Consider the following 24,976-nt stretch of genomic DNA (forward strand, 5'->3'; position numbering starts at 1 on the left):
GCTTGCTGAAACTTGTGCTGGAATTGACGGGATGCTTCATACATCTTGTTTGTCAGATATCGGTGCGAATGAGTACGAGGGTGGACGGAACAGAAACAGAAACGAACCGGGAGGGAGAAGGATGTAGATAAAATGTTTCAAATCGCAGCTATTTCCTCTATACAGACAACCTTCTCGTCAAAAGGAATAGAGGTATCGTTGGTGAGCAAAACTTCTTCCGATCTAATCATTCCAAAGCCCTGAAATCGCCTGCAATGCTTCCTCCCGGGTAGTCTAGTTATAAGTGAACGCTGCCAGTCCTCAGATACAAAGCTATGGTCAAGGTATGCTCACAGCATCCAAGACCAGAGCATCCATCCCCCTATCGCCGCTTCAAACAAACTCCAGCAACATACGATACCCTCCACCCCTTTGAGTGACACCGCATTGCTTTTCGCTGGTACCGTATTGCCTTTTGCTGGTGCCGTACTGCTTTTTGCCGGTCCCGTACTGCTTTTTGTTGATGCCGTACTGCTTTTTGTCGGTGCTGTACTGCTTTTGGTTGGCGTCGCAGTGCTTTTTGCTGGTGGCACCAAAGTTGTCTGAACGGTCAGGTCGATGCCGCTCGCCTCAAACGTTACATTCTTTCCATCCGTATGGAAAGCCTCCGTGCCAAATTGCGCAGTGCCAAGATAGGTTGAGTTAGCCATTTTGCCCCCGTCCATGAGGTACTGGAAGAGCGGCAGAACATTCAGCTGCGAAAAGGACGTCATGTTCTTCGGAGCAACAAAGCTGAAAACCTCCTGGCCGGGTTGATTGTCCATCCCATCCACTTGGGTGTTTTGCCCAGCGAAAAGGGTGCTGAGGGAACGCAAAGGTGTTAGCGAGATGGTTCCAAAATGGAACAAGTGGGAGAATGAGTGCTTATTGAGGAGTCCATGACTTACTAGTTCTTACCATCCAAAATGGCACTACCAGCTGAGCCGCTCGCGTACCCTATGGGCTCCGTCTCGTCTAGGGCGGCAAACCAGATCATGACTTCAAAAGCTGGATTCGTAACGTTGGTGGACTGATTCTTGTCAGGATCGAGGAAAAAGTCAAGAGTCACGTCGGCCTTTGCACCAATGGCGTCTAAGCCGTCGATATCAAAAGTGTCTGGATTTCCGGTCCCGCTCGGGTACATGGCCCAGTTTGCGCTGACTGTAATTCCTGAAATGTTCGAAAGCATCACAGGGAGGACGGCCGATCTCGACTTGACATTGGCATAAGAGTGCACACGTGTATCTGAGGCATAAGTATCATTTGCCCCCCAAATCCAGGTGGTCGAGAAGGCAGTTCCATCCTTTTCATCTTTTACCTACGAGACCTTAGAGATTCCCTTTGATAAGACCTGGGCTGGAAAGATGATACCGTTGTGCACTGCGATCCTGAATCGTCGGCACCCCAAGCGTCGTTTTGGACTATGGGTTCTTATTAGATTGTGTCTGGTAGTGTTGGAAGCGCAGACTTTGGACTTGCTCATGTACTGTCCTGAAGTACTGGTCAAATTCTGATACTGGCCACACAAGACGGCTTGCGCGGCCGTTAGTTGTACTGATGAAGTAAAAGCGACGACGAGAAAGATGACATTGTAGAGAGAGCTCTTTACTAAAGACATATCTAGGGAAACGTTGAGAGATCTGAAAAGTAAAATTACAAGATGACACGAAGGGTGTCCCTTGGCAGAGGGAGCACTTTGGATGATGGATCTTAATCAGTACGGGAGGTAGAAAATTCTATAGCCTTCTGCGAGACGCCGTCGTTGTATCCCCATCGTGGGAAGATGGGTGGTCAATGATAAAATCCAGTGTCGCATCTGGAAAGCAAGATAGTGCACTGTCATGCACTATCATGCACTATCATGCACCCTCATGCACCCTCATGCACCAACACGATAGTGATTAGTGACCACATCTCGCATCTAGAAACCCTAATCCGAGCATTGCCGTGCATAGTAGTGGGTACGTCTCGCATCTAGAAATCCAAGCCTGAGCATTGTCGCGCATAATATTGGGTTTATCTCGCATCTCTATTCAGCGATACTCTTGTTTTTCTAGGGTGGCCCCCCACGTACGTCGTGCGTCGTACGCGCCCAAAGGCTGGCCCGGAGACTTTGTCGAAAACCTAAAGGGCTTTTTAAAAGGAATCGAACTGTCCGATTTGCTGCTTCATCATAGAATTGACTTACCAACTCTCAGGTTATCAGCGAGATTTTGATTCCACGTAGCTGATCGCTGCCCGGGACTGTGTTACCAACGGAGGCTTAAAATTTACCGACACCTGTGAGCCAACGTCTATCTCGGTGGCATCGTCAGACCCTTTCCTTGGCTAATAGGCCTTGATTTTCTTTGTGAATGTTGATTGTGTCAACGATCCTGTAGCGATAAGATGTTGGTAACACGTGATACGTGATCCAGATCAGACTAGCAACTTAGAGATATTACCATGTGTACAGAGTCCTAGCAGATCAGGTCGAGCCTACTGCACACGGTGGAAAGAACTGGCGTAGTTGATAGTTTGGACGTGGGGGTTGTCGACAATTCATTTGTCGCAACAGTCGATACGTACTTTCGGCTTCCTTAACAAGTTGAAGGTTCGTAGCTAGCAACATGTACGATGAGCACATCAAAGTCAACGAGACCTACAGCCAGTTCGGAGCCTTCAACTGTTAATCCTACAACCGCTTTCGGATTTGCCCCCTGAAACGTGCAGGCCGCCAAAGTTACATCATAAGAAGTAGATTTGTTGAGGAACAATATAGATTCTCATAGTCTAGAAAAGGTCGGGGCGCTCTAGCTCTCATCGCTTGATTATATCCAGAGGGATATCCAGAGGGACAACATAATCAGCTAGACAGCTTCTTTTGGTTGTCTCATTTCCTTACCAAATTTCTCTTCTTTGGGCTCTGCAACACCAGCCTCGCCTACCTACAACTGCCACCATACCCTGGGTACCTTGCTAGGTTGTGGCTTTGGTGGTGATCAGGCTTCCCGGTCAAGTTCGACAAACAAAGAGTCGAGCAATCCAACAATCGCGACCGCTGGTATCTGACATATTTGATCTCACGGTCCAAGATGGCAACGATATACGCACCTTCCCAAGAGGGGTCGACTCCGCTGTCGGAAATCTCTATCTGCAAGGAGGAGGCCAGCGCAGAACCAAGCATCCATGCCGTCGAACCAACTTATACCATCGAATCAACTTATGCCGTCGAAAAGATTGGGGACATGGACAACGCCGGCTACGTCGCAACCTGGAAGCTTCGACTGAATCGACTGCTCCCGCTCAGCTCTGTGTGCGCAATCGCTGCATACTGGCTGTATTTCGCCTTTCGCGTTAGGTACACGGTGGCAGCGCAAGAGCTGAGGCATACGGTGTATCCAGTGGCCTGGCTGTTCATTTCTATTGAGCTCGGGGTTGCATGTAAGCCTCCTGATATTTTTCGCATTTTTCCATGGATGTCTGCTAATGCGGATATCCTATAGTACCAGTAGTGCTAACTCAACTGTTGCAATGTTTCTCGATCAAACCTCGCCGCCGCCCTAGACTGCGTGTCCTTGGAGAACATGTTCCTATGGTCGACGTTCTCATCACCTGCGCAGGCGAGGAAACTGTTGTAGTTCTTGATACACTTAGAGCAGCCGCTGCTATTGACTGGCCCCGGGACAGGATGCGTGTCGTAGTCTTGGATGACAAAGCATCTGAGGAAGTGCGACGGGAGGTGGAGCTTTTAGGCTTGGACAACCCAAGTATACATTATTCGGCAAGAAAAAAGACGAAGGGCGTACCACACCATTTCAAAGCAGGGAACCTTAATCACGGATTAAGTTACGTTGACGGTCTCGAAGGAGAAAAAGCCGAGTATGTTGCTGCTTTGGATGCTGATATGATTGTTGAGAGAGCATGGCTCCGCGCTATCATCGCCCATCTCATAACCGATCCTGGATTAGCATTAGCATGCCCGCCTCAGGTATGTCGATCCCTCATCAACACCTTAGGTGGTAGTAGTCTACTTCGTTTGGACATGCCCTACTCGGTGTCTTGACTAATCAGCAGTAGCTATTCTACAACATACCAAAGAACGATCCACTTTATCAAAACTTGGCGTTTTTCTTCGGCATTCTAGAAGGCGTAAAAGATGCCATTGGATCAGCTTGGTGTACAGGGTCTGGCTATGCCCTCCGTCGGACTGCTCTGGATCAGATCGGCGGGTTTCCCACCGGCTCAGTGGCTGAGGATGTTTTTTGCTCGAACTTGCTGCTCGGAGCTGGATGGAGAACATGTTACGTACAGGAACCTCTGCAATACGGGACGGTACCGGACTCATTCTCCGGCCATATCAAGCAGCGAGCACGATGGGTAAGCTTACATAATCCTAATATACGGTCGTTTTCGATTCCTGCTGACCAGAATCAGACGATTGGGACCGTTCAGACCTCAGCGAAGCTTAACTTCTTTCTCTTCGGCCGAATTTGTCGAGGAATGAGCGTGCTTCACCGATTCACCGGATTCGTTTTTACTCTCGGTACCCTCTCAACAGTCTCCGCAATGGGTTCTCTCCTGATGTTTCCCATTGTGTTGGTATCTGGCTTTAGGCTCGTTGCGTATGCAGACAACGACCAGTTAAGATGGCTCCTCCGACTCGCCTTCTTCTCTTTAGCTATCAACCGTGTAAATGAATGGGTCGCATTCGTGCCGGCTGGCTATCGTTTTGCCTGGCGTGGAAACCTCAATACGCTCTGGATGGCACCCTGTCAGTATTCTTTACTCATTCAGCATCCGTCCTTTACATGCAATCATCCCTTTACTGACAATTCTGTTCTGTGTAGATCACGGGGTTGCAATCGTCCGCTCATTCCTCCTCCCCGCCTTTCTCGGCGGAAAACTCGCCACCTTCTCCTCATCCGGCAGCATCGACTCCGTCATCAATGAACGCGATGCCCGCAACCGTGCCCCCCTGATGCGCCGCATAAAGGCAATTTGGTGGAACGGCGGAGCTTTCATCCACCTCTCCTATGTGTTCTTCACTGTCGGTGCCGCCGCTCTCTCTACCGCTCGCGCATTTACAACAACCCCAGATACTTACGAAGATCGCTTATTTTACATCCTCACCCATGCCGGTTGGCCTCCATTGGTTTGGCTTGTCGCTTCGGCGTCTTGTATGATTCCCATCAAATATGCAGTAAGCCCGCCTTCGATGCCTGACCGTGAGGATTTGCTGCGGAGGGACAAGGATACGGGAATTGCGCATCCGACCGACGGTGCGAAGCGGTCGAGGTGGGGCAAGACTAATTATTTGCATGAGGGCTTTTATGCCGTGGTGACAATTTACACGACGATTCTTTTCTTTGGAACCTGGTTTTATTAAGCAATGGGGCAAGAGCGAGAGGCAAGAAGGTTTCTATGAATTGAAATTATCAGCGATTTATCTAATGATACAAATAGACTTGGGGGGGGGGAGTTTTCTGCAAGGCATTATACAACATACACATTGGCCTTATTCCACCGTTCCACCATTCCACTACATTCAATCGCACCCACATCTCGGTCAGAGGGCCCGGGGCTATGGTACAATGGTCGTTCAAACGGCGCTGTCGCAGTGATCGAAGAGTAGGACTGACCATTGCCGACCACTATGGCAGGGGCGGCTTGGCACAAATATGTCTGCCAAAGATATCCGAAATGTACCTCGATCTCACCCCTGATTAGTTCTAGGTCGATCGCCGCCCTATGGTCGGGCGACCTGGGTGAGCTGGGAAGTTACACACATGGGCAAATTACGAGCCACAGCACAAGTCTGAACGAGAGTGTATCTTCAGATTAACTTTTTGCCAAGTGTTACAATAGATAGCTTGACTCAACTTCGATGAGGTAAGGTAGCGAGTAGCGGTGATCAGAATCGGGGGTATCCGAGGCTAGCCTCTAGTCACCCTTAACAGAATTACTATTCAGAAATCGACAACAAAAGCCTTGATCACAGAATTTCCAGTTTATGGATTGCTCTACTCAACTACTTACAGAGTTCTCTAACGAGAAGTAAAAGCGCACCTTCATCCGTTCTAAATTTATTCGACTCCAAAATTCGCCCCAGTGCTGGAAGTCTATGTATAGTATCCAGAGAGCCAGAATATCTTTGAAGTCTTTCACTTTCCACCCGTCTGAAGTCGAAGCTACAGCCTCGTGATAGAAGGCGCCTCTGGAATGTTGATATTTTGTTTTCAGATAGCGCATGGATAAAGTAGCATCGAAGGGTAGAGAAAGAAATTATCGTAAGATAGGAGAATACCGCAGAGTATCGTAGAAAAGAAGAATATTGTAGAGTAGGAGTATCGTAGAGTAAATAGCTACCGTGGGGTAAGAGAGTACTGAGAGTGCTATAGGGACGAGTTCCGAATGACTGGGGGGTAGATTCTTATAGCTTGTCGTACCATGCAACGTCATCCTCCTCAATACTCTCAGCGAGGCACAACGGTGATGATGTAGAATGCATGTAGATTCAGTGGTGGGGCCATCAGCTATTATGTAGCTGATGGAGAACAAAGCACTGCTATCTATGGCTAACTACATGAAAGGAACAATGATGGAATTGCATGGAAGGATGTAGGAAGGACGCATGCATAGAAGGAACTAGACACGCTGACAAATACATCGAGTCATATTTCAGGCAACAGCTCCCAAGATATGGCGCTGAGGCATGAGCGTCTACGGAAATGCAACAAAGATCATCTTCAAACATAAGCACTCTTTTGCAAGCATGGCATCCTCAATCAAGTCTGCTGATTTGGAGTCCTTCCAGAACCACCTCCGCTACTCAGACCGCGTACTAGCTCTATGCGGTGCAGGCCTCTCAGCTGCCTCTGGGCTGCCTACGTTTCGTGGCGCCGGCGGTCTATGGCGAAGCTACGATGCAGTCTCTCTCGCAACCCCGGAGGCTTTTGCCGAAGACCCTGGCCTGGTTTGGCAATTCTACAGCTACAGACGGCACATGGCGTTGCAGGCACAGCCAAACCCAGCTCACTATGCTCTTGCTGAACTGGCCAGACGCAAGAGGGGCTTCCTAACCTTGAGCCAGAACGTTGATGGTAGGCAGAGTGTCGCACCAAGTACAATCTTTCAGCAGCTTATGAGTAATTCCAGGCCTCAGTCAACGAGCAGGCCATCCAGCTTCGAAGCTTTATCTCCTCCACGGGTCCTTGTTCGATGTCAAATGCACCGCGTTCTATTGCAAGCATGCAGAGTCGAACAATTTTACAGATCCTATAGCACCAGCGCTGGCAATTCCTAAGGGCGGGCCCTCACCAGCTCCTCTGGGAACAGCAACCTCGGGAGCCGGAGCCACAGACTCACTGCAACATGCCATGCACGGCGCGGGTTCAAAGCATCAATCAGGGAAAGAGCTGGACATATCGGATGATCGGGTTGAGATCCCAGAGCTTGATACCAAAGACCTTCCCCATTGTCCCGAATGCGGCAGTGGACTGCTTCGTCCTGGCGTCGTCTGGTTCGGAGAGATGCTGCCCGAGAAGATTATCGAGGAGATTGACGATTTCATCGAGGAATCGAAGAAGATCGATCTGATCCTCGTCATTGGAACCAGTGCTAAGGTCTATCCTGCTGCGGGTTACATCGAAAAAGCTAGGGCAAAAGGCGCAAGAGTCGCAGTCATCAATATGGACAGGGCAGACACGGGCAGAGGAGGTTTGAAGAAGGGAGATTGGTTCTTCGAAGGCGATGCAGGTGCTATTCTCCCCGAGCTCTTGAAACTAGAGATTGGAGACATCTTGAACACTGAACGCAAGGCGGGGCGTGGAGAGCACGGCGCATAAGGGGCTCCGTCCTACCAAGGAGAACTGGAAGCTGAGGTGGCCACGATTGGGAATATCATAGCGGCTGCCGATGTCCAGATCATATGGCTGGACTGCTGGCACAGCAGCATACCATGGGAGGAACCGAAAGAGCCTCCAACTCCATCTGTCCTTAAAAAGCGATTGTCCAATGGCATACAAATAGATTCACCTTAGGGTTTAAGCGAAAAGGCGGGGTTAGCATGCTTCCGACAATACGTCAAAAGCCAACAAAGAAATATCACTTCGGAAGTTTGTGCTTAAATCTCTTCTGCCCACGTCTTACGGTCCTCATCTGAAGCAATCCAGGCCACTTACCATACTTGCGGACCAAATTCGGTACGTTTGGAACGCCCTGACTTCGGGTGTTTGACCCTTGGACTACCCACTGAACTTCAAACGCCATAATCCAACGTGGCTGGGTCGAGAAATCTGGTTCCGACTTCTGCCGATTATGCTTCAAGGCTGTGGAGCTAATGTGAGGTTCAGATACATACAAAACAGCCGCCATGCCCTCAAAAGAATTAGAAAACATTATTCGTCCTCGAACTCCACTCGCCACAGACTTTACAGCGCAACAACGGCAGAAACAACTAGGCAACAACTACCATTCCAGCTCACTCGCCAGAATGATTAATCCGAACAGCGTCAACAAAACAAGTCTTCATCCCGGTGGTGTTGAGTAAGTCTGTTTTTTCTCTTTAATGCCAACTGTATTCAGAAGAGCTCCCACTAATCCATAGACTCCCTTAGGCCGCAGCGCGAGCACACTGAGATCGAGGAAGAGCTCCATGAAGTGGCTCATATTGACTACGACCGCGTCTCCATTGTGAGCCATTTCTCCTACAAGATCCCCGAGTCCAGAACTGAAACATCATAGATCGCCAATCCCTCTGTCGCAGCCTTGTATGAAGATGCCTTGGTGTATGAAACAGGCTCAGCCATCACCTCAACGGGAGCTTTGACCGCATACTCAGGGGCCAAGACCGGCCGTTCACCCCTCGACAAGCGTATCGTCAAAGAAGAAGGCTCTGAGAAGGAAGTCTGGTGGGGTCCCGTCAACAAGCCGATGTCACCTCAGGTCAGTACAATATTTTCTTTGCGACTCGGCATTTGGAGATGGATGAGCGGGTTTGTGGAACGGGATCCAAACGCATTGCATGCATGCCTCGGCATAGCAACCCCGCTACAAGTCACGTGTCTCTAGAACCCCGGATGTCTGACAATCAAATATCAGGTCTGGAGGATCAACAGAGAACGGGCTGTTGACTACTTGAATACCCGCAATCGAATCTATGTCGTCGATGGCTATGCTGGCTGGGATGAGCGGTACCGGATCAGCGTTCGAATTGTTTGTGCTCGAGCGTATCATGCACTCTTCATGCGCAACATGCTCATCCGGCCATCGAGGGAAGAGCTACAGCATTTCCACCCAGATTACACGGTCTACAATGCAGGCTCATTTCCAGCCAATCGATACACGACCGGGATGAGCTCGTCCACTTCTGTTGCTATCAACTTTGCCGAGAAGGAAATGGTTATACTAGGAACTGAGTATGCTGGCGAGATGAAGAAAGGCATATTCACGGTGTTGTTCTACGAGATGCCTGTGAAGCACAACGTATTGACTTTGCACTCTTCTGCCAATCAAGGTAGAGACGGCGATGTTACAGTCTTTTTCGGTCTATCTGGAACAGGAAAAACGACACTATCTGCAGATGCCAAGCGTGCCCTGATCGGTGATGACGAGCACTGCTGGAGTGATACAGGTGTATTCAACATTGAAGGTGGCTGCTACGCCAAGTGCATTAATCTCTCGGCTGAAAAGGAACCGGACATCTTCAATGCGATCAAGTTCGGCTCCATCCTAGAGAATGTTGTCTTCAGCCCTGAAACACGAACGGTTGACTACGATGATGCCACATTGACCGAGAACACTCGTTGCGCGTACCCAATTGAGTACATTGAGAACACCAAGATTCCCTGTGTATCCGACAACCATCCCTCCAACATTATCCTCCTCACTTGTGATGCTCGTGGTGTCCTACCGCCTATCTCTAAGCTAAACACTGAGCAAACCATGTTTCACTTCATCTCTGGCTACACATCAAAGATGGCTGGCACGGAGGATGGTGTCACCGAGCCCCAAGCGACATTCTCTTCTTGCTTCGCTCAGCCATTCTTAGCTCTGCATCCCATGCGTTATGCCAAAATGCTAGCTGACAAAATCGCGCACCACAATGCTAATGCATGGCTGCTGAACACTGGTTGGGTTGGAGCTGGTGCCACGACTGGTGGCAAGCGTTGTCCGTGAGTCTCACTCTGCCCACTTTTGGCATAAGGCGTGCTGATGAGCACAGATTGAAATACACACGGGCAATCCTCGATGCCATCCACTCAGGCGAGCTTGCCAAAGCTAAATTCGAGACATACGAGACTTTCAATCTCCCCGTACCGACATCTTGCGTCGGTGTTCCCTCTGAGCTACTCAACCCGGCGAAATCCTGGACAGGAGCGGCTGACTTCAAAGAGGAAGTCACGAAATTGGGGGGTCTGTTCGTTGAGAACTTCAAGAAATATGCTGATGAGGCGACCGACGAGGTCATCAAAGCCGGCCCTCAAGTTTGAGCTATCGAAGTTTTGTTAGCCTGGATAGTGCCATGTACTCTACCAGATATAATCTAGCAGGAATGGCGATTTGGTTTTTTGAAAGGCATACTACAGGCTGGAAGATTGGATAGAGTACGAGTACAGAGAGCCGCTGAAGCGGATGGCAGCAAATGCATGTAAATACAAAGTCACTGTAGCATAAATACTTCGTAGTGAGCTTTGGTACTTTGCTTGTGAGCACCATACTTTTGATGAAAAACTCTGTTATTCCCTTACCGCTCTTCTACAACATAGGGCTTATCCGTTAAACGCCGAGAGGCAACAAATTGTTTTCTCCGCACCATTATTTCGATTACTACCCCACCACATTCATATGATTCAATAATTATAGTCTAGATCTATTATATAGAGTCCAATGTATCATCCCTTTCATGAAATCGTCTTGCGCAATCCCCTTTGCGATATAAAAAGATCTAACATACTTTACATCCCCCGCGTATCTTAGAAGCATTATCTCTATTCCCACTAATCTCTCGCCTAAAACCTCGATTTTAAATATCCTTACGACACATAAGGCACGCCCGAATAGCCTTTAAGTCTTACAAATTATAATTACCTCGTAGTGCCTTTGGTAGTGTAGAGATAGGGGGGGATTTGGCCTTGCTCGACAGATATCTCCTTCTTTCAACAACTCTACTATCACGCTTTCATAAATAGTAGAAAAGTAAAAGATTCCTATATAGATTGTAATAGCGACGAAAATTTTAAGCTCTGACACAGTTGTGGAGTACCAATAAAGATCGCGAGAACTTTGGGCAGAGGTATACAAATTGATATTATCTCGAAGCATTTCTCAGACAGTAGTAGTTTATATAAGGCTAAACACAGTACGTGGAGTAAGAAATAGATCACTTGAAAGATGACTGACAGCTGCCCGATGCTTAATTACCATTGGTTGATACTCTGAAAGTAGTGAAATACGCTGGAGAAGATTGTCACGTTTTTCAAGAAATACCTGTCTCTCACTGGTTTTCGCGGCTTTTTTTTGCTGCTTTAAGGCCTAATCTAATTCGTCCTTATCAGAAGTAGATAGAGTAGCAATTTAAGGCATATTGGACTATTAATAGTGGAGTTATTTAATAATTAAAATAAGGAAGCTATTGAATAAGGGGGAAGAATCTCGGTTAAATTTGTTGCCTCGGCGTCGGCGTTTATCGGATAGCGCTCTGTGGGTCTTGAAGATCGAGAGGACAGCTATTGTAGGTCGAGGACCGTCCTATACTGAAGGTTAGCCGACTTCTGCCGAAAACAACGACCAGTGTTCAGACAATCAGCGAACAAAGCTTTTACCTTGGGTCTTCGATTAGACCGAATATTAGAGAGGCACCATACGATTTTTCTGTCCATCTAGACCTCACGAGGGATCGAAGCACCTGCCAAACCATGCGCTGGAGTGAATCGTTAGGCAAAATCTACCTCATCTGGCTGCGATTTCCGCCCATGTGGTATGGCGCTTTGCTCTTTCCCTAAGAAATTCCAGTACGGCCGAATTGGGCAACTACGGCATTGCAGTTGATATAGAGACCGGGGCACCGATGTTTACAGAGATCTGAGGCTGATCGCCGCAATGGATTCAGATTGGCAAGAGGTATCTTTAGACTTCTTAGTATTTCGTAAGAGCACAGGGCAGTTCACGCCGTATTATTTGAAAAAATCGGGACTCTGCCTTTTCACCCAACGACTGACATCCCTCAAATACAAGGTCCGACAGATACAGCTTTCTCCGCCAGATCTCAACCAATATGCGCATATTATCGCTACAATTGCATTCGACACTCATCAAGAATTGTTATGGGTTGGAGATGATTATGTGAGACTTCCTGTCAATCAGTGCTGGTGCGATGACTTCTGATACGGGAGACGATCAACGATAGGGACGTGTTAGTTCGTACTATGCCTCGCAGCTGGAGAAGTACACTTCGCTGCAAGCTCATCTAGTGAGCGAAGGTCATGTCGAGCAGTTCTTGTTCAATGAGAGGGGAATCATCTCTCTAGCTTCGCGAAGTGTGCATTTTATGAATCGGCGGTGTTTGACCCAATGGCATATCGAGTCTGTCCATGTCAACGAGCATCCCACCGCCACCACTAACATTCATACAGAGAAAATGCTATGCGGAAGCTTTGCTGCATGAGTTTTCTTCGCAAAGACAGCCCGCTTATCCTGGTCGCTGGATGTCAGGGAACCATGTACAAGATCGATGTGGAGAAGGGTCAGGTCGTTGAGGAGATCCCTACAAATGCAGATTACACTATGATGAAGGTGTCCCGCTATATCTGCGCAGCAACAAGCACAGGCTCCGTTGACTTTCTGGATCCAGGGACTCTTAAAGTGGTCAAGACATGGCAAGCTCACTCCTCGAAAATCAACAGCATGGATGTCAAAACGGACTACCTTTTAACATGCGGCTGGTCTACGAAATCATACGGGGCTCCACAGCTTGATCATATTGTGAAGATCTTCGATATCAAAAATTTGGAGGTGCTTGCGCCCATTCCTTTTCCCGCTGGAGCCGCTTTTGTGCAGATACACCCTAGGATGTCAACAACCACTCTTATCGCTTCACAGCATGGGCAACTGAATCTTGTAGACTTTATGAACCCGGATAACGCCGCCGTGCTACATGTACAGCTCATGAGCGTTGTGACCTCGATGATGATCTCACCGTCTGGCAACGTCTGGGCGGTCGTGGACCAGGATAATGCTATACACCTTTGGGGTTCTCCTGAGAAGCTACAATTTACTGAAGTTCTCAACCCTACTGAATTTGCGGACGACGTGGTGCATGTACGTCCAATGGGGCAACGTCCGATGGGGGTGGATGACGACTTGTATTTTCAAATCTTTCCGCCGAACAAATATGTATTGACTGATTCGTTTTCCTTGCAGTCCACTCAATATAATAGGTATGCCTTTCTATCGCGAGAGGCTTCTGTCTGCCTGGGGCAATGAACGATGCCTTGAAGTTGGAAAGCCTCCTGCCGTGATTGACCCAGACATCGTCAAAAATCTGCGACCGAATCCTGGAGGCATTGGCCAGATCGCTCCAAACCCTCGAAAATTTTTCAGAAACCAGGTTGAAGGATTGAAATCCGCAGACACCAATGGTACAGCTTTTGCTGCACCGAAGTTGCTGAGTGAGAAGGCTCGTGACTCGAAGGTCACCCCCAGTAACGACAGTCCTACCAGTGGCGCCAAAGAAGCACTGCTTGATACTGCGTTGTCAGACAACACCAAAGCGGACGTACCCAATTACTACGCCAATCTAACCATCAAATTCGGCCCTAGACTTGGAATTGAGGATTTTGATTTCAAGTATGTCTGTTGAATCAACCATATACTTTTGACTGAATCTAGGGCAGGTACTACAACAAGACACGCTATTCCGGGCTGACAAATAACAACATGAATTCCTACCTAAACCCTTTGCTTCAATTATTTCGTTTCACCCCTGTCATTCGCAACATCGCCTTGCATCATGCCGCAGGAAGCTGTATCCAGGATTGCTGTATGCTCTGCGAAATAGGCTTCCTCTGTGATATGTTAGAAAGATCACGCGGAAAATGGTGTCAGGCTACGAATTTTCTTTTGGCCTACCGCAGTCTACCGGAAGGTATGCGTAATGTAATGAAAAGAAACTGTAGCAAGCTAACATCCCATCCGTACTCAGCCGCCCAGCTCCATATTGTAGAGGAAAGCTCCCCGCAGAACACGTTGGACGTGAGGATTTCAATTGCCAACCGGTTCCTCTTGCAGCAGATCTGTCGAGACTCTCGCAGAGCGGATCTTTATGATTCTACTCTTGACCAGGTGCGTTGCCTATGCCGTACTGTTCCTCTTGCTTAATTCGCATACAGGCTTTTATCACGAACGGTCTCCTCACTCTTCGCTGCCTCAACTGCAATCATGAGACCTTCCGCCATGATGCCTCACATGTCACTACTCTGACCTACCCGGACTTAGTATGTACAAGCCTTCTCCAAATTGTTTCTGCACGACTTCGAGTATTGACGAATATAGAATGCTATTGGCAGGAGTCGGGGTCCCTTCCCGAAGTTCTCGGACGTACTTAGCCTAGGCTTCCAGAATGAATCACAAACTAAAGGATGGTGCCAACGATGTCGACGATATGCACCGTTAGCTAGCCGACGAACAATAACTGATGTTTCGCCTATTCTCATGATCAATACAGGCTTAGACAAGAGCCCAAAGAACAAGCAGATTTGGGCCAAACCCCATTGGCTACCGCAAGAGATAGGAATCACCATCGAAGGTGGGAACATGAGGGTCCTCGAGGGCGAGAGTTTGCAACCCTTCCGATACCACAGATCCACCGTTGTCTTTGAGCTCGTGGGATTAGTGGCCGACGTTACAAGCGCAGACCGACAAGAGTCCCATCTCGTTTCGGTTGTCAACGGTATGTGGCGTGCAAATTAGCTCGAACTTTCGAGGCTTACCACTACTATAGTCACTGTATCAGAAAGGAGTCCTCGAGAGATCGGCAATCATTGGCATCTTTTCAATGACTTTCTAGTCAGGAAGATCGGACAGGACGAAGCACTTGAGGTCACGCCATGGAAGTCTCCCGTCATTCTTACTTATCAAGTACGACACGCCCGACACAACATGGACGACTCGTGGAAAGATTCTCTCGACTTAAGCTGTCTGTACTACAATGGCTCCTTAAAGTGAGATAGATGACTGATGCTCTCTCTTCGTTCAATCTTACTGACATCACTAGTATCTTTAACAGCCGTGAAGCATATACACTGAAACCTGGTGTTGAGGTTCCAGAATCAGGCACTCACGTTGCCATAGACGCTGAATTTGTAATCTTAGTCCGCGAGGAGATCGAGCTTACAGCCAACGGCAGCCGAGTCACCACCAATCCTAAGCGCAACGGTCTCGGTCGTGTATCAGTCCTCAGAGTCGGCGGAGAAGACGAAGGAATCCCTTTCATCGATGATTATATAACCATCAACGAACCGATCGTGGACTACGTCACTCAATATTCAGGCATCGGAGAGGGGGACCTGGACCCGCGCCGCTCGAGGCATGCACTGGTGAGCCTCAAAGTCGCGTACAAGAAGCTTTGGCTGCTGCTCAATCTCGGCTGCATATTCGTGGGACATGGTTTAGGTAAAGACTTCCTTGAAGTCAACATTCATGTGCCCAAAGAGCAAATCATTGACACAGCCGACCTTTTCCTGCAACGAGACAACCCGCGCCGACTGAGACTGGCCATGCTGGCCGAACTCTTGCTGCGAGAAGAGGTACAGACGGGCAACCACGACAGCATCGAGGATGCACGCACTGCGCTGGGTCTATGGCGCAAATACCAAGAGTTCGAGGACGCTGGGATCGTGGAGCAGATTGTCAACAAAGCGTATCGTGACGCGCGAAAGACGGGCTATGTACCACGGTGGGAGTACGAGGCGGCTCTTGCTGGAAAGCAAGAGGGAAACGCTGGCGTGGGAGGGGGAAGCGCTGATATGATACTGTTGGGTGGAAGAGTCAGCCCGGAGATGGGGATGGCGGCAGGGAGTGGCACCAGTGGAACGGTGACGCCTGCCCGGAGAGGACGGCAGGGTGGGGAGAGTGAGGGGAATGGGTATTTTGAGAGTCCATTGAAGTGAAAGACACAGAGGAAGGGGAGGACCAGGAGTGAGTGTCAATGTTGCGAGGCAGGTGAAGAATAGACAGGACAGTGACGGTTCTTGAATATTAGCATGTGGTCACTCCATCATCCTCCGCCCTTTCGCTTTCCGAGATTGAACATTTCATCCCGAATCTGGATTTGTTCGACCGTGTCAAGGAGAAGGTTAGTTTCGGTATTGCCACTGAAGCTATTCCCGGCTGGCAGGCCAGATCTCGATGGCGCACACCGGAGGATCAGCAGACCTGCAGCGTTGCACGGAGCCGATGATATCCGGCCGCCAAGACACGTGACCCGCACTGGTTACCCCATGTACACAAGCAGCCTTGCCGAGCAGGACGGTAGTAGTGGCACGCCTGTCAGCGGAGAGGGGCGACTGAGTGGTGGAACAGGCCAGACTCGCAGCAGTCGGAAGCCTATCCTTGTGGAGTGGTGCTGTGTGGAGTAGAAGTAATACGGTTACCGTCATGCATGACACGGCACTATTGGACTTTCTGGACCGTTTGGAGTAAGCAAGCACGAGTAAGGGTAATTACTTGGTGCAGTGGACGGAGACGCACGAACCCCTTGGTGACATCCGGGGGATTGTTTTATCTCTGCTGATCTGATCATCTTTGAATTGAGTCAAGTCTCCGCTTCCTCAGAATCCAGACGTCATTATCTTTGATTTCATTTGGAGCCACGAGATGATCCCTTTAGTACTCTTGCTATAACCCATTCACTAACTTCTCCAACAATAAGCGTTCTTTGAAAATGCGAATTCCTTTTTTCCATCGTCGTCATAGATGAGATTCCACCCTCCCGGACGGCAATTAAAATACGCTGGATTGACATTGGCATGAACTAAAGGATTGTCGCCACGGAATACAGGGATATGGGTATGAGTAAGGATCGACGTTGGTCGTAAAGTAAAGTAAAGTAACGTATAGTGCGGGGCATGACTTCTCCACTAGTGCTTCACTAGCCTTACAGGCACAAAGCTGATGCATGCAGAAGAAGCTAAGACAAACTTCTTCTTTGTCCACCAATAATGAGAAAGCATATCGCCTTATCCTACTCAAAACTTGACAGCTTACTTAACGGTACTTGTTCAGCACATGATGATTCCGAATGTTTCTCTCCATCCCTTGTCCAATCGCTTTTCACTCCTCACACTTAGCTAACAATCTACTTTTCACTTGTCTCCAATCACCTGCTCACACCTCCACACTCCAACATCCCCCCCGTTTGCAGCAGGAAGCAGAAAGCAGAAAGGTCAGAAAGTGAAGCTCCTTCCAACTTCCACTAGGTACTATAAATGAACCACCTCCACATCCCCAGTATTCCATCCTCGACTACTATTACTACTGACCCCTCACTTTTCCTCCCTCTATCTTCTCCTTCTTCATCTCTTCATCTCTCTCTCTCTCTCTCTCTCTCTCCTTCCACTCTCCTTGATTGTCAGCCAGCAGCAGCTAGTCACGCTGTGAGGCCTCTCACTCCACCCACTCACCAATAACTACATCGACCACTCATCGAGCAACAGGACCGCCACCATGCCGGGAGGAGTTGTAGGCCTCATCGCCACGGCCGACACTGGCCGGATCGAGGCCCCCGTCACCCTCAAAGCCTACATGATGTGTGCCTTCGCTGCCTTCGGTGGCATCTTTTTCGGCTACGACTCGGGCTACATCAACGGTGTTATCGGCATGAACTACTTCGTTCACCTCTACACCGGTCTTGACCCCAACGACCCTCGGTTCAATGCCAAGACCGGGTCCGATCCCGGTGGCTTCGCGCTGCCCTCGTGGGAGAAATCTCTCATTGTCTCCATTCTCTCGGCCGGCACATTCTTCGGGGCCCTCATGGCGGGTGATATCGCCGACTTCACCGGTCGACGCACGACAATCATCTTGGGCTGCATTGTCTTTATCATCGGTGTCATACTACAAACCGCCTCGTCCACCTATGGACTGCTGGTTGCCGGTCGTCTCGTGGCCGGTTTCGGGATCGGCTTCGTCTCTGCCATCATCATCCTCTACATGTCAGAAATTGCCCCGAAGAAGGTTCGCGGTGCCATTGTGTCGGGATACCAATTCTGCATCACCATTGGCCTGCTCCTCGCCTCTTGCGTCGATTACGGCACGCAGAATTACACCACGACCGCCTCCTACCGTGTCCCAATCGGTCTACAAATGCTCTGGGCCATCATCCTGGCCACCGGTCTCTTCTTCCTTCCCGAATCACCCCGTTATTTTGTCAAGCGAGGCAAGATCGACCGTGCTGCAGATGTGCTCGGCCGTCTGCGTGGCCAGCCTCGCGATTCGGAATTCGTGCAGACGGAACTTGCTGAAATCGTCGCGAACCACGAGTACGAATTGCAAATGATACCCCAAGGCAGCTACTTCACCAGCTGGGCAAACTGCTTCAAGGGCTCCCTCTGGGTACAGAAGAGCAACCTACGCCGCACCATTCTCGGTACATCGCTCCAGATGATGCAGCAATGGACCGGTATCAATTTCATCTTCTACTTCGGCACCACTTTCTTCCAGCAGCTCGGCACGATCAGCAACCCCTTCCTCATCGGTCTGATCACCACTCTCGTCAACGTCTGCTCGACCCCAATTTCCTTCTATACCATTGAGCGATTCGGACGCCGTACGCTCTTGGTCTGGGGCGCGTTGGGCATGGTGATCTGTGAGTTCATTGTTGCCATCATAGGGACTGCGGACGGAGGCAACCCGACGACCGTCAAGGCCGAAATCGCATTCATTTGCATCTACATCTTCTTCTTCGCCTCTACGTGGGGTCCTGGTGCCTGGGTCGTTGTAGGCGAGATCTACCCTCTGCCAATACGCTCCCGCGGTGTCGCCTTGTCAACTGCCTCCAACTGGCTGTGGAACTGCGTAAGTCGCCTCCAGCTATCATCGCCGTTCTTCTCCCCAGTGCTAACATGATTTTCCACCAGATCATCTCAGTCATCACCCCCTACATGGTCGACAAGGATGAAGGCAATCTAGGCCCCAAAGTGTTCTTCGTCTGGGGCGCGCTCTGCGTCTGCTGCTTCATATACGCGTACTTCTTGATCCCGGAAACCAAGGGTCTTTCCCTTGAACAGGTGGACCGTATGATGGAGGAGACCACACCCAGGAACTCAGCCAAGTGGGTGCCGCACAGCACCTTCGCCGCGGAGATGGGTCTCACGGATAAGGGGACACTGGCGCCGGAAATCGTGGAGGATGTGGAGAGGAAGGGAAGTGTGGTTTGATCGGTCTGCAGGGGATGGTGCGGCTGGGGTACATAATGGGAAAGGATGACGATCGGGATGGGTGGATAGGATCTTTGTCGATATAGCTCTTCCAAATCCATCTTATCATCTGCCACATGAAATATCTACCACCAACGCCTCCCCTGCTTTCCCTCCCCTCTCCTTTCCCTTCCCTCCCCTCTCCTTCCCATATCCCCACCCAGCCCAATCCAATCCGCACACCTCCATCCTTTCCCCTCCTCCCTATCCCCTTCCTTCATTCCCCAAGAAAAAAACATCACATCCCAACCCAACCCAGTCCAATCCAGCCTCATCACATCACACAACCACAAGCGATGATGAATGGATAGATCCGATACCATCCATCTACCTACCTACACAGTACAACAACGACCTACATCGCTCGCGTTGTGCCGATCCATCGCTCTCGGATGGGCGACGATGATGACACCTCGATGATGGGTGCGACGGAAGGGAGGAAGAAGGAAGGAAGGAAAGAAAGAAAGAAAGAAAGAAAGAAAGAAAGAAAGAAAGAAAGAAAGAAAGAAGGAAAGGATTCCGGGTCTGCGATATTGTAAAGGGGGAGGGGGAAAGAAAAGGGTAGTTTGTTAGAAAGAAAGGGAAGGGAGATCATGTAAATTCTATTCTACAACGTAGTTTTCCAAGAAGAGGAGGGCAGCAGGTGAGCGTGCCCGGTGTTATATGCATTATGGGGACGCCCACGGGGTCAGCTCCTTTAAGATCGCCTGCCCTTTTCGGCGCCCCTTACCGCAGCGCGATATGGAAGATATAAAGGCTTCTCCTGACGCCAAAGATCAAGCAGACTTCTCATTGTTGTTTGTCGCCACCCTGGAGACCCTCGACGCCGCCGTCTGCGTTCTCGACATATCGACCGGCGCCTCTTCTTGAACTTTCTGCTTCCTCGGGACCCTAGCATACCAATACAGCCCCAATGCGGCGAAAACGTTGAAGATGATGTACGCCCACATGATCCCAAAATTGCGCCATCGGGTCGAGTATTGCGAGCTGAGCTGTGTCAGGTAGACATTGGTGGTGGCAGCGGAGCAAAACTCGCAATTCGCCGTGGCGTCGTCGTTGGTGAGGTAACCACCTGTTTGGTTTATATAGGTGGACATGTATTGGCCGCATGTTTGGCCGGGGGAAGGGTTAAATTTGACGAGTTCAATGGAGGAGCAGACGATGGCGTTATTGGCCAGGCCGGTGGAGAGCATGCCGTCAATTAGGTAGGTGAAAGGGGATATGCGGTACATGAAGATCCAGAAGCCTGGGAGAGCGGTGGGACCGGCGAGGACACTGGAAGGGTTGTCAGTAATGGGTTTCAGGAAGGCAGTGAAAGGATCTGAGGCTTACCCGCTGAAGATCAATGTCAAAGAGAAGAGCAGCTGGGCGACATTGCCGGCGGTCTCCGCCGAGTCCATACCAGCTATGACCATGTCGGTGAAGGTTGAAGTGAAGAGCAGGAAAACCCAGACAAAGAGGAACATCAGCCCCCCTCGTTCGTGGACTTGATGGTCGGGGATAGCATTTTTGTACATGCCAATCGGATAGTAGAAACAGAAGAAGATGATAATGGCCATCAAAGTGTTCCATGGCAGCTCGACGATTATGTTGGACAGCATGAAGACTTTCCATGAATACGTCTTGGATGGTCGCTCTCTGACCTCGTAAAGAGAGCGCTGGGTGACGAAGTGGGGCATTATCTGCTGGACTAGATTGCCGAAAATGGTCATCAACATGAAGATGGAGAACAGCTGGTTTTGGAGTCCCTGGAGACTAATGGCAGCATCCCAGAACGAGAAGCCGATGAAGAGCCCCGAGGCCGCGCAAAGAAGAGTCTTGGAGTACAGGTAAGAGGGCGTCCGCCAGTACTGTTCGAATACACGCTTGGTAACGGCGTATAGCTGAACGTTGAAAGGCTCGGCGAATTCGCGCAATGCTGTTGGATCCTTGTCAGCTGGCTCCTTGGAGAGCCTCTGCTTCATGTCTGCCAGCGTGTCTCTGATAGCCTGCTTCTCAGGCGAGTCTCGCCATTCTTGAGGCCAGTCAATCGTATTTTGTGACCCTGGAGCCGCACCGATGACATCCAACATCCATTCGGCAGGGTTTTCCTCAACGCCGCACTTCCTTGACCCATTGCGCTCGAAATAGTCAGTCAAAGTCTTCGAACTGTGTCCTATGTCTCCAAAGTAAACGGTCCTACCGCCACTTGCAAGGAACAGCAAACGATCAAATTCCTGAAAGAGGACTGCTGAAGGTTGGTGAATAGTGCATAGAATGGCTTGGCCATTGCTTGCCAACTTCCGAAGCAATTTGCAAATATCCCATGCAGTCTGGGAGTCGAGGCCAGAAGTCGGCTCGTCAAGGAACAGAAGCAACGCAGGCTTCGCAGCCATTTCGACTGCGATTGTGAGGCGTTTGCGCTGTTCAACGTTGAGTCCCTCGCCAGGAACACCAACAATGGCGTCGGCATAAGGACCCATTTCCAAGACCTTAATCACCTCGTTGACGTATTCGAGCTTTTCCTTCCTTGGTGTGGTTTTCGGCTGTCGCAGTAGAGCGCTGAAGTTCAAAGCTTCGCGAACAGTAGTTGTGGCAAGGTGAAGATCCTGCTGCTGAACATATCCGGTTTTTCGCTGGAACCCACTATCTCGTTGACGTCCATTGACTAGCATCTGTCCGCTGACAACGCCCATGGTGACACGACTGGCCAGTACATCCAACAATGTTGTTTTGCCCGCTCCTGAAGCTCCCATCAAGGCCGTCAAAGTCCCAGGCTTTACCCAGCCATCTACGTCGTCAAGCAACCTTCTTGGTTCGCCTTTGATCTTGATGTCATAATTGACAGCTTGCCAGTGGAAGATGGCCGTCTGCTTTTGAATGCTCGGAGGGACATCACCACCTGACAGGGTCTTCTCAGCAATAGTGCCCTGAGCCGTGGGGCGATCATCAACATTGCCCTCTTCGTCGCCATTCTTTGCTATGGCAGGGGTTTGACCACGACGGAACAGCAACACTTCACCCTTTGAGCGTTGAGATGAGATGAACTCCGTGGCTGTTAGGTACATGGCGCAAAAGCCTATCATCATTGCGAAGATGATACCGAGATTCCTCCACAGATGTGAATGGTAGTACGCATAGCTGGTGTTGATGTAAGTGTCTCCATTGACATAGCTTTGTCCGGCAACGGAACCCACAGTGCTACACACACGCTGGTCCGGGGTAACGCCGTTGTAAGCATCACCTGAGGGTATGAAATTGGTGCATGCAAATTGGCGGTCGTGGAACTCATTGATCATCAAGGCTTCGAAAGCGTACGCCACTGGATCTAAGTAGTTGATCCAGCGGAACCAAGGATGCATGTCTATTACAGGAACCACGAAGCCAGTGTAAACGACCAAGGCCAAGATGAACACGGCAGCAGGAGCCATAGCCTGGGCGAGAGTGCGTGACAGAGCTCCGATGGTGCGGAACACCATGGACATTGTCAAGGCTACCACGAAGGAGAACAAGTAGTAGATGAAGAAGGCCGACGGAGTCCTTCGCAGGTTGGTCAGGAAGTAAAGTGTGAGGTTGAAGAAGATCGAAGTGATGATTTTTTCAGGCAAACCGACGATTATTCCCGCAATTGCTTCTGACAGTGGATGATAGAAGGCGTACTTGCTTTGCTTCTCGACGATTGGCCGTTGCCCATAGAGCGTAAGAATCTCGAGAAAACTGCTGAAGGCGCTAAGCAAGATGGCGAAAAAGAGCAAGGCGCTTCGATAGTAGAAGCTGCCGGTGTTGGGTTGAAGGTCATAGAAGACACTGCCGACTATCAAAGCCATGACAGAGTTGCCAAGGACGCCGGACAAGAACAGACTCATGTCTCCTCGAAGCCGCTGAAATCCTCGACCCATGCAAAGTTTGACCTGCATGGGCAAAGAGAGAGTGTACGGGGATTTGACGCGCTGCCTCTTCGCCTGCGCTGCTTTGCGAGAGACTTGGAACTTCTGCACCTGCTCGCCGCCCAAGGGGAATTCCCGCTCGAAGTTCTCGATATCTTGCAAAAGCCGAGCTCGGGCGTCGCTATTCTGCCAGGCGGCCGCAAATTCATCTGGCGTCCTCGGAACGCGATGCTCAAAACCCGCTCGAACAACTCGTTCGCCTGGATTGGTCAACGACGTGAGAAAATCTCCGGTGGTAGCTCTTTCGGTGCAATGGAAGCCCATGTTTACAAAGTACTCCTTTGCCGCGGTGGTGTGGCCGAAGTAGATTTGGCGACCCTCGTACAGAACGACCACCTTATCAAATATGTCGTAGATGCTTTGGGAAGCTTGGTATATAGCCACTGCAGCAGTCGATCCTGCCAGGCTTGTTGACAACCTCAAAGTTTTCACGAATTCTAGAGCAGTGGCGCTGTCCAGGCCACGGGTACTGTTATCCCAGCACTGGAGAGGACTGCCGCCGATTAACGCCTCCGCAATACTGACTCTTTTCCTTTCCCCTCCGCTGACCCCGCGGACAAAGTCATTGCCAACCCTGGTGTTGTAGGTATGTGAGATGCCGAAGACTGCCATGATGACTTCCGTCATATGTTCGGCGTATTGCTTACGAGTGACCCCTGGGATCCGATTGCGTGGAGCCCTCGCTTGTGCTGCGAAGTTGAGGGTTTGTCCAACAGTCAATTGGGGAAAATGGACGTCGACTTCGGCTTGGTACATGCATTCGCCCCGAAAGTCCTTATGCATCATTTCCTTGGGAATTCCCTGATAATTGATCTCCGATTTTTCATCGATGAAGAAGCCATGAGTTTCCCCAGATATGGTCTTGAGTAGCGTAGAGCATCCGGAGCCGGGACGACCAAGGACAACCAACATCTCTCCACTGCGGACCAGTCCTTCAAAGTTCCGCAATATCTGAATCTTCGTCTTGCCTCGTCCCGTGACTTTGTTAAAGATGGAGCCGATCTCGAGAGGATAATTGCCGAATGTCCTGGAAATGGATCGTATTAGCTAGCGATGATTGAATACATTTGTCCTCAACATACTTTTGGTAATCCGTAAGACTACCGAAACCGTGCACGTTCAAGTTCTTGTAGGATACTCCTGCTACCCTCTGAGGATACCTCTCGGGATCGCGGGACTGGAGGCCGACCAACGTCCGCACCCATTTTTCCGGCTTGAACTGTCCAGATTTTGGGTCGAGAGTAGGATCACTAGCATCTAAGAAAGGATTCCGGTAATTGCCTCCATCGGTCTTGACAGACCGTACGGTGAGGGATTTCCCCAGCTCGTCGTCGCCGCTCGATTGTTGGGTGAGCTTGCGGACAAGCTTGGTGACTTCTTCGGCGGCGGTATCTTTGTCGAGGTCGCTGGAAGTGTCGGTTGCGGTAGAAGAACTTGATTGACCGAATGGTAATTTGTCTTCAATTTGCTGAGGTATGTGATCCTCGACCTTCTCAGCTTGTCTCTCGAACATCTGGGCGACACCCTGTGCCTGAGGGACGGCCCCCCATGGCCCCGCGGATGTCATCGGGAGCTTTG

At 50.0% G+C, this 24,976-nt stretch overlaps 7 protein-coding genes across 7 annotated transcripts; 5 read left to right on the forward strand and 2 right to left on the reverse strand.

Moving 5' to 3' along the window:
- Positions 1-372: 372 nt before the first annotated feature.
- HO133_007701 (uncharacterized protein) lies at positions 373-1,162 on the reverse strand (the record flags this gene model as incomplete). The annotated part of the gene is made up of 3 exons (XM_037298571.1): positions 373-562; positions 616-840; positions 975-1,162. The coding sequence occupies 3 exons, from the start codon at positions 1,160-1,162 to the stop codon at positions 373-375; spliced, it is 603 nt and encodes a 200-aa protein (XP_037155907.1).
- Positions 1,163-3,092: 1,930 nt separating this feature from the next.
- On the forward strand, positions 3,093-5,386 carry HO133_007702 (uncharacterized protein; the record flags this gene model as incomplete). The annotated part of the gene is made up of 5 exons (XM_037298572.1): positions 3,093-3,441; positions 3,504-3,988; positions 4,078-4,377; positions 4,435-4,771; positions 4,848-5,386. 5 exons carry the CDS (start codon positions 3,093-3,095, stop codon positions 5,384-5,386), a joined length of 2,010 nt encoding a protein of 669 aa, XP_037155908.1.
- Positions 5,387-6,772: 1,386 nt separating this feature from the next.
- HO133_007703 (uncharacterized protein) lies at positions 6,773-7,844 on the forward strand (the record flags this gene model as incomplete). The annotated part of the gene is made up of 2 exons (XM_037298573.1): positions 6,773-7,100; positions 7,156-7,844. 2 exons carry the CDS (start codon positions 6,773-6,775, stop codon positions 7,842-7,844), a joined length of 1,017 nt encoding a protein of 338 aa, XP_037155909.1.
- A 527-nt stretch (positions 7,845-8,371) lies between these two features.
- Positions 8,372-10,490, forward strand: HO133_007704 (uncharacterized protein; the record flags this gene model as incomplete). Its single annotated transcript, XM_037298574.1, has 5 exons — positions 8,372-8,544; positions 8,616-8,691; positions 8,743-8,943; positions 9,100-10,172; positions 10,223-10,490. 5 exons carry the CDS (start codon positions 8,372-8,374, stop codon positions 10,488-10,490), a joined length of 1,791 nt encoding a protein of 596 aa, XP_037155910.1.
- A 1,609-nt stretch (positions 10,491-12,099) lies between these two features.
- Positions 12,100-16,634, forward strand: HO133_007705 (uncharacterized protein; the record flags this gene model as incomplete). The annotated part of the gene is made up of 11 exons (XM_037298575.1): positions 12,100-12,342; positions 12,407-12,582; positions 12,633-13,361; positions 13,420-13,845; positions 13,893-14,143; positions 14,201-14,340; positions 14,388-14,492; positions 14,551-14,947; positions 14,999-15,218; positions 15,272-16,141; positions 16,394-16,634. 11 exons carry the CDS (start codon positions 12,100-12,102, stop codon positions 16,632-16,634), a joined length of 3,798 nt encoding a protein of 1,265 aa, XP_037155911.1.
- Positions 16,635-17,721: 1,087 nt separating this feature from the next.
- Positions 17,722-19,433, forward strand: HO133_007706 (uncharacterized protein; the record flags this gene model as incomplete). The annotated part of the gene is made up of 2 exons (XM_037298576.1): positions 17,722-19,071; positions 19,134-19,433. 2 exons carry the CDS (start codon positions 17,722-17,724, stop codon positions 19,431-19,433), a joined length of 1,650 nt encoding a protein of 549 aa, XP_037155912.1.
- Positions 19,434-20,248: 815 nt separating this feature from the next.
- On the reverse strand, positions 20,249-24,965 carry HO133_007707 (uncharacterized protein; the record flags this gene model as incomplete). Its single annotated transcript, XM_037298577.1, has 3 exons — positions 20,249-20,747; positions 20,805-24,425; positions 24,481-24,965. The coding sequence occupies 3 exons, from the start codon at positions 24,963-24,965 to the stop codon at positions 20,249-20,251; spliced, it is 4,605 nt and encodes a 1,534-aa protein (XP_037155913.1).
- Between the last annotated feature and the right edge of the window lie 11 nt (positions 24,966-24,976).

The sequence above is a fragment of the Letharia lupina genome (genome assembly GCF_014066315.1).
Source record: "Letharia lupina isolate WasteWater1 chromosome Unknown contig_4, whole genome shotgun sequence".
In the NCBI taxonomy this organism is placed as follows: domain Eukaryota; kingdom Fungi; phylum Ascomycota; class Lecanoromycetes; order Lecanorales; family Parmeliaceae; genus Letharia; species Letharia lupina.